This window comes from Monopterus albus, unplaced genomic scaffold, assembly GCF_001952655.1.
Source record: "Monopterus albus unplaced genomic scaffold, M_albus_1.0 scaffold61.1, whole genome shotgun sequence".
Classification (NCBI taxonomy): domain Eukaryota; kingdom Metazoa; phylum Chordata; class Actinopteri; order Synbranchiformes; family Synbranchidae; genus Monopterus; species Monopterus albus.
In genome coordinates, this window is record NW_018127941.1 from 1,879,116 (window position 1) to 1,894,193 (window position 15,078).

Consider the following 15,078-nt stretch of genomic DNA (forward strand, 5'->3'; position numbering starts at 1 on the left):
GCCTTCTTCTTCTGTTTGTCCACCACTACTATGTCCGGTTGGTTGGGCATTACCAGTTTGTCAGTTTGTATCTGGAAGTCCCACAGGATCTTAGCTTGGTCATTCTCAACCACCTTTGGAGGTGTATCCCATTTTGACTTTGGGACTTCCAGCCTGTACTCGTCACAGATGTTTCTGTACACTATGCCAGCCTCGTGGTTATGGCGTTACATGTATGCCCTGCTTGCTAGCATCTTAGCTCAGTGGTTAACACCACTGACTTTGGTACAGAAGGTTGGGGGTTTGAACCACAGTCAGGGTCAATATCCAACCTGGGTCCTTAGGCAAGGCCCTTAATACTACCTGCCTACCTCATTGGTAATGAGAGTTGGAAAAATAAGAGTCACAAGGGCTCAGATGTTGCCCATGTCAACAAGGTCTGCATCAGGAGTTGAGGAACCAGGGCAACCTGATGAGAAGTGGGCTACTGGAACAATACATTCATGGACAAGAGAGAACAGGGAAATATTGGAATGCTACTATACAAGTAACCCCAGCGAGAGGGGTTACATATGTGAGACATATATATACTACGTTCACTTTTATTTTTGCAACATACTCTATAGCTAAATAAGCAGCATACAGGAGAGTGAATAGGGACCGCTGGTGGTCACATTTTCCAGTATTTTCTTGTGAATGTGCAAGCATTTTTTTCATACCTCTCTATTTCTCTTCAGCAATTCTATAGCTAATTATTTGTCCTGGTCAACAAATTATAATGTTCAAGTCACACAAGATGTGGCTTCAGTCTTGCTTTGCCAAAAATTCACAATGTTATTGTGGCAGCTATGAATAAATAGTTTTATATCACAATTGGCCTCAAGTCATTTAATGTGTTCTTTTCACCACAAAAAAATCATTACTTAAATTATTTTTAATATAAGTTGCCATTAATAAGCACACTACTATTTTTGAGGTAAAAGCCAATTGATGGACCTGTCACTGGCTGAAATAAGAAGAGATACCAAGCCCAGAGGGAGTGGGAGAGGACATTCCACTGGCACTACTTTTTGTTAATAAAAAAAAACATTTGCAATAGACCTTTAACTTCAAATAGCCTTCACAGCAAAGGCAAAAACACAAAACAACTCAAGGGAGAGCAGATCAAGTGAGATACAGCCAAGCAATAAATGTGTGATTTATTTGTAGTGCATTCTGAGGACACTGCATATTGAGCAAGAGGGAGAGATGCAGAAGAGGAAGAAAAGAGTAGTAAAGACAGAGATTTATATGGAGGTGGCTCTCTTCTGTCACATATGATCCCATGGGAGCTGGCAGGAGCCCTCAGGTCATATTTCCTCACTGTGAAGAGGCAGTGCTCCACCCTTCCACCTCCACTGAGACAATGGCCCCTGCTCTTCTTTCTTGTTTGACCTCTGTGTATTACCACACACTCACAGTCTGCACATATTCAGTGTCATGTTGTGAAAAAGCTTCAGCAGATCCTATTCGTTGTTATTCAGAATGGCAGCAGGGATGATTTGTAGATTCTGAAAGGCATTAATCTCTAATAACCATTGCATCTGAGTGCAAAGACAACATCACTCCACATTCACACACCCAGAAACATTCACACCCTCGTGTGATGGAGGTGACAGCTGTGTTACTGCCTATAAAGCAGAAGAGGCCATGATAAGACACATGTCCTAAAAGGGATGAGATAGAAATATTGCTGTCTCTTACTGTACATCACTGTAAATAGATACAAAGTATTGAATTGCAGCTCATACCCAAATGATGAAAGCCTTTACAAAAAGGCAAAGTGCAGATTACAGAACTATTGTTAATACTGTAGGGTTGTTCACAAGTTGAGAATATTACAAAATTTACATTTTAAAACAATGATGTCTTAATCTAAACCTGACAGAAATTTGATAGGCTTAATGTGCAGGCAGATCTCTATTTGCATCACTTTGATAAGGCTTTCAAACTTACTGTCATGCTGCCTCAAAAACTGTTGAATGCCTATATTTCTCTGTGGGTAGGTTTTTTCTTTTTTGTCCTTTGAGTGCTGAGATCAAGCCAAACACAGGCCACATGGAAAATTCAAACCAAGAATGAATTTCACTCCAAGCATAATGTCAAACAGATATAAATGTGTGGCAGACCTTAACATTTGTTATTTACTGATCTGTGTTTTGTTTTGCACATAGCTCAGTCACATTTTAGTTACATGTTCAACAGAGTTCATGAACAAAGATTGGAAGAGCCTTGTAGCTTTCTGTTTATAAAGATGAGAATAAATGTACCTGTATTTCTGTCTTTGTTTAGTCTTTAATTAGTAAAGCCCTGTAGATCCAAAGACCTGCTACTGTAGTTATATTTTGGTAAATCAAAAATGCTGGTCACTGTTGGTCTTTTGATCAAGCATTTTAAAAATGAAGCATCTGACATTCTAATGGAACAGATATAACCAGCACTGGTGCTACACCATCACAATGACTCCAAACTGAGTTAAAAACTGTGCGTAACAGAAATCCTTAAACATCCTTTCATGCTCACGTTATTTGTACAGACATTTCAGACAGTTGTCTACAATATGTAGTCTATATGTTTCCTACAAGTAAAGTGCAAATCACTACTGAGATAAAACGCCCATGTATGCATAGTACAAGTCACACAGCAGGACATAAAACAGAATTACTTAATCTGAAATGGAACACAAAGCACCACAGTGCAGCATAAACACAGAATGGCCGGTTTTGTTGTTTATAACATTAAACAGCCTTACATGCCGTTCCGCTCTGGTTTTTGACTAACTGTGTGAATAAACTTAGAGTGGATAGTATGGCTGACCAGAACTGTCTGACTCCATCAAAATTCTAATTAATTCTGCAACCTAAAGTCAGTCAAATTTAAATACAGATTATTCTGAATATATAGCTATACAAAGTTACAAATAATATAAAACCATAAACATAGGCTATCATATAAAATGACATATTTACAATGTGGGCTGCAAAACCCTGGCATGCACAGTGAAAATGAAAGGTGAAATTTGCATTGGCAAATTCAACTTGGCACAGAATGTGCAAGCTCAGTGTGAAATGCATGTTGGGTTTTTACATTTGAGTTGAAATATGGAATACCTTTAGCTGAGATAGCAAAATGCATTTAGATTAATTTCAATAATGATAGATTTATGGCAGGTTTGGTATCTGAAATCAGTCACTGTCATTGATTAAAGCACCTTGGTAAGATCTAAACCGGTCACTGGGAGTATAACAACTCACAGAAAGCTGATGATTCATGATTCATATCCCCCCTGTGGCCAACTCAGGCATCCCTATCTAAAAGTTGTAATTAAAATGAGGTTCACTGTCTATAATGAAAGGACTGACTATAGTTCTCATTAGATGTAATTGTGTAATCAAAAACAAATGTGACAAATCCAAAAAAATTTGGATAATTTGCATTTTGTCATAAATCATGGCCAATCAATTACACATGGACTGAATAATTTTAAAGAAGTAATGGCAGTTCTGGACTTTTGCCAGGATACAATTGGTTTCGTACAAGTTCTACACCACTGACATTGTGAAAACATGCAAAGCTCCATTGTCAAATTGGTTAGTTTATTCTTATTGGAAGGATGCTACAGGCAATTATTTGATTAAGCTCCAACTCAGAGAAAACACATCCACATCTCCTGTCACAATAAATCAGACATGATGGTAGAACACTGGAGGCTTGTGTTATATTATTTCCCTGGGATAACATCTACAAACAAATCTTGCAAGCTGACAGAAGGGAAAGTGGCCTATGGATGAAACTAGTCTTGCACACTCACCAGTGGCATTACAGTCTGAAGACCCATGAAATGCACACTGACTTTTTTAAAAGCCTTTAGAATCACATTTTTAATTTAATTCAACTCAGATTTCACAATGTAAGAATTTTGTTTGCTAATTTGCAAACACTGATGTATCCATGCTGATCTATGCAGCGTTGAGGTAGGAAAAAATGGGAATCCTCAAGTTCTTAAAAAGTGTTTATTTCAAATTAAGAATTACAACATTTATAATCACATAAAAGGTAACATCTGTACCAATGTTTACACAATCAGTACAACTCTCTGCCTCGAACTTGCACCTCACATCCGCCACTCTAATGCCAGTTTTTGCTACAGTACTTTAGCAACATACAACAGTCTCACAGTAATCTTTTAATTATCTGGGTTAACTAGAACAGTAAGAAACATGGAAATGTATTACATAATATGGAACGTTTTGTCTGATGGAAAGAGTTGTAAGAAAAGGAGGTTCAGCTGGTTATGAGTAAGTCATGGAACATTGGTTTTTCATGGTGACCTGGTTTATGTTTTGAAGCCAGAGCTGAGTATGTGACAATTACAAAGAGAGTACACCTGAGAGTACCAGACCTTTGTCTGCCAAAATGAAAGTCTAACTGAACAAACACTAAAACTGAAACATAATAGAGATTACACCGTTAATCACTGTGACATTCACTTACAGACAGACTTTCATAAACATTTGACAGGAAGTTAACTTTGGTTAATAAGAACATGTATTTGATAATGCACTTCTGAACGAACACTGGTTAGAAAACAACATCAGATGCTGACAGAAGTATGAAATACAGCCTCAAGTCAACAAGTTAAGTCAAGCAGTGTTAGATGCCATGGCTGCAACACTTCATGCATAGATCCTTCTACTGACAATGTGCATTATAGGAAGACATCAGATAACTAGCAGCTTGTCACAGCTGCCAGCAGCTTCAGTGCAGAAACCATCATTCATCATTATCTGCAAGAGAGAGGTGAAAGAATCCTGTTAGAACAGATAATTCATGGGTCTTGAAATAAAAATAGGACAGGAAAGGAACAGAGAATAGAGAATGGCAGAAAAGCGGATGACTCCAAAATAGAAAAAAGAATTGTTAAACAGAGATGTTCACTGAGAAAACGTATCTGCTCCCAAGCTGAGGAAAACTTGTCAAACTCAAAAGACACAACCCCCCCCCCTCCCCTCTTCATTGCACTTGTCTGAAAACTGACTTGGCACAAAGAAAGACAAAACAGACAGACGTGTTAACGTTGCGTTTCAGATCTATTTAGTCTCTTCATGACTTGGAGAAGCTGCAGTGGCATGAGAAGAGGACAGGATTCTAGAGATTACAGTAAACACTCAGCATACTCTGACATAGCTTTGTGCTATGGGAAAAACACTGAGGATAATTCACCACAGCTGCTGACAAGGACAACTGAACACAGTTGTTGGGTAGGATGATTAAAAGAGATGAACATGTATTGTGGTTGATTACACAAGTGACCTAAAAACCCAGGAGAAAAGAGTGTTGTGGAAATGGAGATAAATAAAAAAGGAATAAAAGGAGGATGGAAAAGAAACCTAAAAAAGTAACCAATTGTTATGGACAAGATTAAATTAAACAGAAAAGCAGCCTGCTTTTCAGAGACACAATGGAAATGATTGAAAAGATAAAACTGTATACAAACCCTCTTGATATGCCCCATCTGCCATCACCAGATGAAGGATGTTGGGATACAGATGCTGGTGCTCAGTTCCCAAAATGCTTAGGACCAAACTGGAGCCCTGGTCAATATTCTCATCTTCGTCTTCATGTATAGCCTTGAGCACCAAAACAACAAGGCATCTGTTCAGTCAGTCTGTTCTAGCGCTGCTAAACAGTGAGGTTGCATGAATGACATCAATACAGTAAGCATTTCCAACCTTAATCTTACTGTAGGCCTCAATGAACCTTTCAAAGCCCATCTGCTGCTCCAAGTTGAAACGAAGCTCTTCCAGACGACTGAAGATGCTGTCGTGATGCTCTGCCTCTGCGCCCTGCTCCTCTCCACTACCATCTATAAGTGCAGCACTATTTATCAGTTCTCACAATACTCTTATCACTCTGAAGGTACTTCGTTGATAAATATTACCTTTAAAATATCCAATTATATCATTTGATATTAAATATTTATTAAACTTTTTTTTTACAAGCTGAAGTAGGTTTCAACAGTATTTATATTTAGAAGCAACCAATGGAAACAAGCTGCAAAGGTAACTAACTGGGTTCAAAAATGTGAAACTTTTCATTTTTAAGTCACATATCTTTACAACACTGATGAGTCCAGGGTTCCTACTACCTGAATGCCACTCTTCATTGAGCTGGCTGTTACCACGGTGGTTCTCCTCTCCCACACCATTGGTAAGCAACTCCCCTACTTCCTCATCACCAGGACTTCCATTAGAGCATTCCTCATTATCGTTGTCGTCATCGTCCTCCTCTTCACCTTCTTCTTCCTCATCTTCCTCCTCCTCATCATCTACAACCATCTGACTGCCGTCCTGTTCAATCTCCGCTGCTATCTTGTTAAAAAGCTCATGGTCTTCGCTTTCTGAAGGGTTTCCACTAAAGTCTCCTGCACCAATCTCTGGCGAGCTCCTCATTAAGTCACCCTCTTCTTGCAGCAGTCTCTCCATGGAGGCCCTGATGTCCCGCAGGTCTTCATCCTCATATACACTGCAGAACAGAGCATATTCTTATCACATAGCCGCATTTATAGCCACGTTTCTTTCGGGAAAAAAAAGGTACCTGCACCATCTCATATGAGTTCTAGGTATCGATACTTTTATGGCATTGACTGCATTACTTCAATACCATCGAGTATTGAAAAATGACGAATATTGAAAAATGCTTTTCTACATTTTTAAACAAATACTGAAAAATGCTTTTCTACATTTTTATTTATTGATGTTAATGCTACAGAACGTAAGGTTGTGGTAAATAAGTTTACTTTTTATCTTATGAAACTGCTTTGAGTGCACAAAAATGCCGAGGAATTGAAAAATAAAACTAATAATCTGTACCAAGATGCATAATGTATGTATATTTCTTTTGTTCAAATTGATTGTCTAAAATTGGTATCGAAAAAACTATTGTTCAGGAACCAGCATCAAAGCCAAGGTACTGGTATAGAAAACTTTGGAACGATACTCAGTTCTACTCATAATGTTGTCATTGACACTTGAAAATCACTCTGATTAAGGTAAGAGATCGGTCACCATTACTGTAAACTACCTGACATCTTCAGTCTGTAGCAGTATAATTAAAAGTGTGCATGCTGCAGTGAAACCTTGCATTTACCAATAAAACACACCTACAACACAGAACATATAGCCCTCACTTTGCAAGGATTTATGATAGGACAAAATCACAGGGTAGGCCTGAAAATGTTTTTGAGATTTAATTTGTGTCTGTCTCTCTTACTCAGTCTCTGACTGGTCGTCATCTTTAGCTGCCTCATCCAAGTCCTCAATTTCCAGGGTATTGTCTGGGGCAATGTTAGCATCAGCAGTCAGTGCAGAGTCCTGCTGAGGGCTGAACAGGCGGCTGAGGTCTGGTAGAGAGCATGTCCGCAGCATCTAGCCGTGCAAAGCAAACATATTGGTATTTCGATGGCCCTCAGACTTAACAAAACAGGAATCAGCTGAAAAAAATAAACATGTCAATTATACCATTACAACTGAAAACTAGTACATTAAAAAAAGCATATGAACATTGAAATGGGATGTGGTATTTTTACCCATAAGGAAATGCAACTATAAACAACTCCCAAGTAAAGAACCAAAACCTACAAAATACAAACAAAACCCACCACATTCATATTCTGTGTACCTCTTTGTGTAGATAAAAATGTTACTAGGCAGATCTCACTGACCCTGATAAAGGTTATGAAAGATATAGGTTGATGGATGCTCATTCTGTCCCATCAGACCCACTACAGGTTCATACTATTTGATTAATGGTGCTGGCTCTGCTCCAGACTCCATCATTAATAAAGAAGACTGAAGTCCTACCTAAAAATACCACACACCTCGACATCACACCAGGAACACAAGCAAGTGTGAATTTCCTCAACCACTGTAACAGCTGCTCCCCGATCACAGTTATTCTTTAAAACAAAACAAAACAAGAAATCCTGAAACCCACACTGTCATGTGATACTTACCTTAGTGGATTACATAATTAGACCATTCCCATTAACAATGTAATTACCAGACAAAAATCAAAGGTGTAATGTACAGCCAGCAATCACCTTAGGGTTGTTGGCGTCAAACACTCCCATAGAGAGACCAATGAGGAGGGAGTTGTTGTGTTTGGAGCGCTGAGGTGAGACGGAGCGTGAGCGAGAGGCCAGAGATGAGGACGATTCGTCCAGAGAGGACTGGGCTGAGAGGGCCGCAAGGGCAGCAGTGCGTCGGTGGGCCAGGGAACACAGCTTAATAAACAGAGGTTCCTTGCACTGGGCTAAATCTTGGGGACAGGGAAGGAAGGGCAGATTTAATTAAGATAATAATCATGCTGCAAAATAAAGTAGCTCTGATTCACTAAGCATTCATCTCACCAGAAGATTCTGATGGTTTCTGTGCACTCTTCTCACCCTCCCTGGTGCCTGTTAGTCTTGCGTTTCCCTCTCGTGGCCTATAAGTGAAATACACTTTAGCTGCACAGACATTAACAAATGGTTCACTCCAAAATAAAACATTAGCTGTAATTCAGTAGCATTGTTCATTTAAATACACAGGGTACACCAAGTTTATCTCATACTGGCGTGAGTAAATGACTGAATTTACACTTTGGTGTGAAAGGACAAATGTCTTTGTTAATATAAATAATAATAAAGATGAATAGTCACATTGGCTGTTGGGCTTCCTGCTCCCACGCCTGCTGCACACCAGTCGGGTGATGTGGTGCCTGTTTAGGTGTCATTTCCAAAACCACTGACTCCATGTCTTCTGGATCTGGAAGAATTCAGGCCTGTACTGAATTGTACTGTACTAAAAATATACTTGGAAATGAGAAGATGAAATATCTGATCAATATCAGACTGAGTGACATACTAACCCTGAGATTCAGTATAGCTGGGTGGAAGTGTCACTCTTTCTGTTGTGCCAGTTCCAGACATTTCCTGATGTGAGGACTCTGTTGGAGCTGTACTCTCCGCCTGAACCTCAGAGCTCTGGACCACAGTAGATGGTGCTGGATTAGACAACAACACCTTGTTAGGTGTCTGCACAGTCTCAGGTGCCAGTGCCTGGTTGAGTTCATCTGCAGAGAATATCCCAAGATGGTTTTGAGCTTTAAAAGATGCCTGTCTTTAATGAAATAGCATTACTGCTGATTTTTATCAAAAACATTCTTTTTTTTTTTTTATCCATCAACTTTGTGTCAGTGATTATTGCAGCTACAGTGTATATGAGCCATTGGCTGAGTGTAACTGAACGTGTACTCTATAGTCCAAAACATTTCTCCCTCCTTTATGTGGTTGCTGACAAATGCTCTGTGTGCCCCCAAGATAGTCAGTGTGACAAACTGATGAACTAAGTTAGGCTAAACTAAACATCTGGCAAAATTAAATTGCGTTTGACCAACAGAGTTTGCACTAGAGAGAAGCAGGCTCTTCAGTCAACTCAAGAGAAGAGTGAGACACTGGCAAAGCTCTTGACACATGCAACCAAGATGGAAAAAACAGCTAAAAGAAAGTGTTACTTGAATAATGCTTTAAGGCTTATGCTGCTTGTGTGTTTGAGTGTAATCAAGACTTGGCCTTATTTGGATGGCAATGTAAGAACATGAAGAGGGCCTGAAGACCAACCATGGCTAGAAATCTCCGTGTCACAGATGGCAACACTGTCCAGCTGCTGGGTGAGAGGCTGAAGCTCTGCCTCCTGAAGTACTCTCAGCACCTGGCTACGTGGACCTGGTCCCCACACTTTCCTAGGAGCTTCCTCCTGTAGCACACCCATCTGTATAACTTCACCTGTCGCTTGCTCTGAGACATTTCACACACAGAGACAGAAAGGAAACTTGCAATTTTAGTCAGTCCACTCACAATGGTTGTAATTTTCAGGAAATAAGCATGTCATTCAGGGTGAAGTTAGCTCACCAATGGTTGGGATACATGTCTCCTCTAAAGTTTGTTGTGCTACAGAGAGGACAAGGGGAACTCCTGCCTCCCACTTTTTCCTGTCTCCACCAGAAGGTGATATATCCTCTGAAGACACTAAAGTGGCAAATGTGAGAATGTTAGGGTTAAAAAAGACTAAGCAAAACCTTTTATAGATGCACCAATGAGTATGAATTTCATTATCAAATTCACAATGAGCTTGACACATACTAGCATCACAACAGTATTAGTTACATAATTTGGAAAGTGGCAAATACTTAAAATAAGTACAAGTTTACCAGGAAGTAACCACTGTCAGCATATAGGACAAAAAAAAAATCTATGTTCTGCAACGCAAGGCACATGACAACTTTGTCCAGCAAAAGTTCAACTCACTAGTTGTCATAGCACAGGTTTCCCCTAGTGTTTGCTGAGCTACAGCAAGTACAGGCAGTTCAGCTGCATCCCACTTCTTTCTGTCTCCATTCGAAGGACGTTTCTGTGTGTCAGACTGGTTCTGCTGGGGAGCAGGACTGGGTTCTGCAGAGGGTAGGGGTGACTCCTCGAACTCCTCCACTGGAGCTTGAACTTTTAGGTTCTGGTTAAGTCTGTGCAGTATCTGCTTTTTCTCACTCTATGAAATGAAAAGCATTATCTTTTTAAATATAGAATTAAGAAAGATTCAGAATCAGGACACAAACCACCAATTTTGGCTCACAGTAACTTTAACAAATGATTTCTGACATCTCATAAACTCACCTGAACAGCTTCTGGCTGAGACAAATTCTCTTTTACTGGAGAAATCTGTCAAACACAAAATGTAAAACTGATATTGCCACACAGTACATACTTTACCTTAACAAAAAGATGCAGTAGGGTATAAGATTTGTACAATTACACTGACTGCTCCAACATTCTTCAGGGCAGCAGTCAGGGATATAGCTGGGGTAGGGGGTTTGAGTGCAGGCAGGCCTGGAGTTTCAGCAGCTAGGTCTGGCTCAGCAGGTTTGGTCTGTGGAAGCGGACTGTCAGAGGTAGTTGATACTGCTACTGCTGGGTTTCCTGCTACCATACCAACCTTCACCCCCCGAGCTGCAAGCTTCAACACATAATACCAACAATTAGACTATATTTCAACTAATGCATCAGTATTGCATGCTATTGGCCAAGGAATAATAAGAGGAAATGAAAAATGAGTTACATGGTCCTCCCAAGCTCTCTTTTCTCTCTCATATGCTTCTCTCCTCTTCTTCTCTAGCTCCTCTTTCAGTACAGCAGCACGGGCATGTGCTTGGGCCTGGCAAGTACATACATACAAATGAAGAGGAATGAAGCTATAGCCAAACATGCTGTGAAGATCAAAGTGAGATTTGTCCAATCATGCTGCCTCCAGTTAAAATGCCATCTGTCTAGTTGCTAATTTATACTAAACATTACAAGCTGTTTTTATTCCTGTCCACTTACAGTTTACACACGGTTTGGCATTCTATAAGTGTGATAACAGCTTTGTATTATTTCTTTCTACACTAATTGTCAGGCAACTGTAGCATTGATTACAGGATTGTGTCACAAAGCTCAGACCGGTCAGGCATCTAGCTACACATCTGATCTTTTCATTTCCATGAAAACAACCTGAGAAACATGTCAGAGACTGAGTCAGTCAGGCACTGTGTGGATTAGACTGATTTTATTAATTTTATTCATTGGTTTTGAAAATGTGTAGAATCTATGTTGCCCTTTGGAAAACATTTCAAACACATTTTGAAAAGAGATGTATAAATCCATCCATCCATTATCTAGAACTCTTATCCTGTAGAGGGTCACATGGAGGCTGGAAACAATACCAGCTTACACTGGTCACCAGTCTATCACAGGGCTGGCACACAGAGACAAACAACCATTCACCCTCACATTCACACCTACAGGCAATTCAGAATCAGCCTCACTTGCATGTCATTGGACTGGGAGGGGAAGTTGGAGTACTAGAGGTGAATCCATGTACCACTACTTGCATCCACATTTCCCTCTGTTGCATCTTTTCCTTGCGTTTTAGTCCCACCCACACAAGGTGTAAGGAAAAGATGCAGAGAATAACTGGGAGGAGAGAGGAATTGAGGAAGCACCTTTAAACTGACATGAGGTGTCCTTTCCTCGAGCCGCCACGTGAAATGTCCAATCACAAACTGGTTTCTGACAAAGGGGTGTGTCAAAGGATACACCTGTGTATCCTTGGCTATGGCTATAGCTCCTCCTCCTCCTCCTCCTCCGAGCAGAAATAAGGTCCGCTGGTGGACCACAACGACCTCCAGGTCAAGTGAAGATCACAAAATGATAAAATAAGTGAATTGGGATTCACCTTAGGCAGAAATCTATGCAGGGAAATGCAAACTCACAAAGAAAGATCGGAATTTGAACCTTGAACCTTCTTGCTGTGAAGTGACAGTGCTAACCACTGCACCACTCTATCACCCGCAATTGAAAGTTGCAACTGTAAAACACAAATGCTTTCTGTTCCTGAACCCACCTTTAAAGCCTCTATCTTTTTTCTCCTGAGCTCTGCCTCTTCACTGGACTCCTGGCTGTCAGAACCATCACTGTCATACTGGAACACACAGAAACAGTCGTGAGACAAAGTGCCAAAGAAAACACACTTTCATTAAAGATACTCTCAGAGTCTAAGAGTGGAGGATTGTACCTTCTCTCCTCTGAGTCGAGCTTTGATCTGCTGACGTTCGTTGAAGTTCAGCAAACGGATCTGCCTCAGTTTTTTCAAGTACTCCTGAGAACAAATATTGAAATGTTACATACTGTGGGGTTGAAGACACCTGCACAGACACAGAGCAGGATACTGTCACATTTCAAACATAAACATCAGCATACATACAGTAGGCAGCACTCATTAAAGTAAAGCTTTATGTTAGCATCTGTACATTAAAACATCATTCATTCAGCCAGCATGGAGCAACACATTTTGCAGTTACCAGTGCAATAAACACATACACATTTACTGTATGTATTCCATTTACAACAAAAAAATTGTAATGCACAATGGAAAACTGAGGTGGGAGGTTACTGGAAATTGAACAAAATGCACAATAAATAAACAAACAATGGTATTTAATGTTTTGAACAGTAACAGCCATTATTGGGATAAACAAATGAAACACCTCACGTTTCACAGCAAAACACCACACATTATACAAGGAGTTTGCATGGGTTTGAGTTGCTGGGTTGAATTATGGGTGTGTCAAAGGGCGTTTTGTGCAGATGGGAGACGTGCCAAGCCAGACGTGCCATGAGTGGAGTGTAAGGCAGAGCATTCAGGCCTTGGCTCCTACCTCCTCCTCTTTGTTGGCTCTGGGTCTCCTGCACTGAACCGAACCAGCCCGGCTTCCATAGATTGCAGCCAGGTTTTGCCGAGTACCCTGTTTGTCATTCAATTTAACCACACTTTAGAAGGATGCAGGTCTTGTATTTAACTGCCACAACAGTCATGAGCCGGGGCCAGGGAACATTTAATTTAGTCCGTACTTTTCTAATAATGCTGAATCAAATGGCTACATGTAAAGTCACTCATAGTGATGAGGCCACAGAATTATCCCATTACTCTGCAGTGCCACAACAATTTTAAAGCCTATTTAGCTAATTGATTTTGGTTTTACAGCCATCAAACTTGTTGTTTGGTTTAGTCTCACCATTTGCATCAGCAGCTGCTTTCAAGGAAATAAGCTAATAAACAAACTGTGTGTTAACCTGCTGACCACCAAATAGCAGGCATAGACAGTGAGGAAGAAAGGAAAGCTGAAGGAGAGTCACTTTAATGCCAATTAAACATGCTGTATAAATACCTGAGAAGAGGCTTTATCATCCAGAAACAGGATTGTGTGTGAGTGTAGGCTAACCATAGGTATGCATGCAGTTTAAGTACATTTTACTACTAGAGGGCAGAAAAGTGCCAAAACAAACAGCAACAGTTTGCTTGGCTCATCTGATGGACTGTTTGTAGTAAACATACTTGATTAGGTTTGCCCCGAGAAAACCTGTGCTTGTTTAATTTCTGACACCAGCCACAATTTTACTCTGGCTAATTACCATAATACATTAGGCAGGTAGCTAAGAATACAATTGTGTGAGCTAAAGCAGATAATAAAATGCTCATAGCTTTGGAAGGGACTGGCAGTGAGAGATGCTGGGTCTCAACTTTATGGAGCAGCAAACAAACTATGAGCTGAAAACAGCTAAAAGCTGAGTGATTCTCAGTGGATTTCAAGTACCAACAGCCCTTTTACAATACACTCAGTCATTTTTGTTGCTTATTGGAGATCTAATACTCCCAGTATTTGAAAGAGATCCATCAGTGTCATGTTTCAAGACTGTCAAAGCCATACTTTGTACGAGGGATCATAATCGCTATAATGGCAAAGGTTCAGAGTTTCAGGGGCAGACCTCCATACCCATTAGGTTACCCTTAAACCTTCAGAAGTCACACAACGTACCAGCTGTCCCTCAGCACGGACTTTATTGAGCATGGCTTCTCTCTTGCGCTGTAAAAACTCCTCAACCTGATCGGCATGCTCAACAGCCATCTGACCACGCCGCCTGAAAACAAAAATTAGGCATGAAATACTCTAGCTACTTGATGAGATGTTTAGTGTTATTTACTGATTAGAGAGAAGCTATCTGACTGACCTGCTAATACGAGCTTGTATAGAAACAAGCTGTAGCCTCTGAAGTTCTCTCTTGATTGCATAAGGGTTTATGAGTCGGGCCGTGCCACGGGGCAGCACTGGACCAGCAGCGCCCGGGACACTTTTTACACGCAGAGGAAGTGACATCAACACAATTACAGTCAGGGAAAAATTATTTGAACCCCAGCTGATTTTGTAAGTTTGCCCACTAACAAAGAAATGATCAGTCTACAATGTCAATGGTAGGTTTATGTGAACAGTGAGAGACACAACAATAACAAAAAAATCCAGAAAAATGCATTACAAAAAAGTTATACATTAATTTTCATTTTCATGAATGAAATAAGTATTTGAACCCCTATCAGTCAGCAAGATCTCTGGCTCCCAGGTGTATTTTATACAGGTAACGAGCTGACATTG

The 15,078-nt window shown here is 40.2% G+C and overlaps 1 protein-coding gene across 8 annotated transcripts in view; it reads right to left on the bottom strand.

The window, feature by feature from the left end:
- Positions 1–4,056: 4,056 nt before the first annotated feature.
- nek1 (NIMA-related kinase 1) overlaps positions 4,057–15,078 on the bottom strand; it is a 17,120-nt gene continuing 6,098 nt past the window's right edge. For 2 of the 8 annotated variants that reach the window (XM_020603502.1, XM_020603501.1), the window contains exons 17-37: positions 14,660–14,779; positions 14,467–14,569; positions 13,309–13,395; positions 12,666–12,749; positions 12,495–12,572; positions 11,172–11,267; positions 10,863–11,069; positions 10,730–10,774; positions 10,367–10,604; positions 9,971–10,087; positions 9,680–9,856; positions 8,929–9,132; positions 8,720–8,825; positions 8,429–8,505; positions 8,120–8,337; positions 7,898–7,975; positions 7,291–7,445; positions 6,167–6,543; positions 5,751–5,884; positions 5,516–5,648; positions 4,057–4,805 (exon numbers count right to left, since the gene is read on the bottom strand). In XM_020603502.1, coding sequence (XP_020459158.1) covers positions 4,792–4,805; positions 5,516–5,648; positions 5,751–5,884; positions 6,167–6,543; positions 7,291–7,445; positions 7,898–7,975; positions 8,120–8,337; positions 8,429–8,505; positions 8,720–8,825; positions 8,929–9,132; positions 9,680–9,856; positions 9,971–10,087; positions 10,367–10,604; positions 10,730–10,774; positions 10,863–11,069; positions 11,172–11,267; positions 12,495–12,572; positions 12,666–12,749; positions 13,309–13,395; positions 14,467–14,569; positions 14,660–14,779 — 2,848 coding nt within the window. In that variant the 3' untranslated portion in view covers positions 4,057–4,791. The remainder of the gene's footprint in view (positions 4,806–5,515; positions 5,649–5,750; positions 5,885–6,166; positions 6,544–7,290; positions 7,446–7,897; positions 7,976–8,119; positions 8,338–8,428; positions 8,506–8,719; positions 8,826–8,928; positions 9,133–9,679; positions 9,857–9,970; positions 10,088–10,366; positions 10,605–10,729; positions 10,775–10,862; positions 11,070–11,171; positions 11,268–12,494; positions 12,573–12,665; positions 12,750–13,308; positions 13,396–14,466; positions 14,570–14,659; positions 14,780–15,078) is intronic. The other 6 variants (XM_020603504.1, XM_020603503.1, XM_020603500.1 and 3 more) reach the window with 6 other exon arrangements.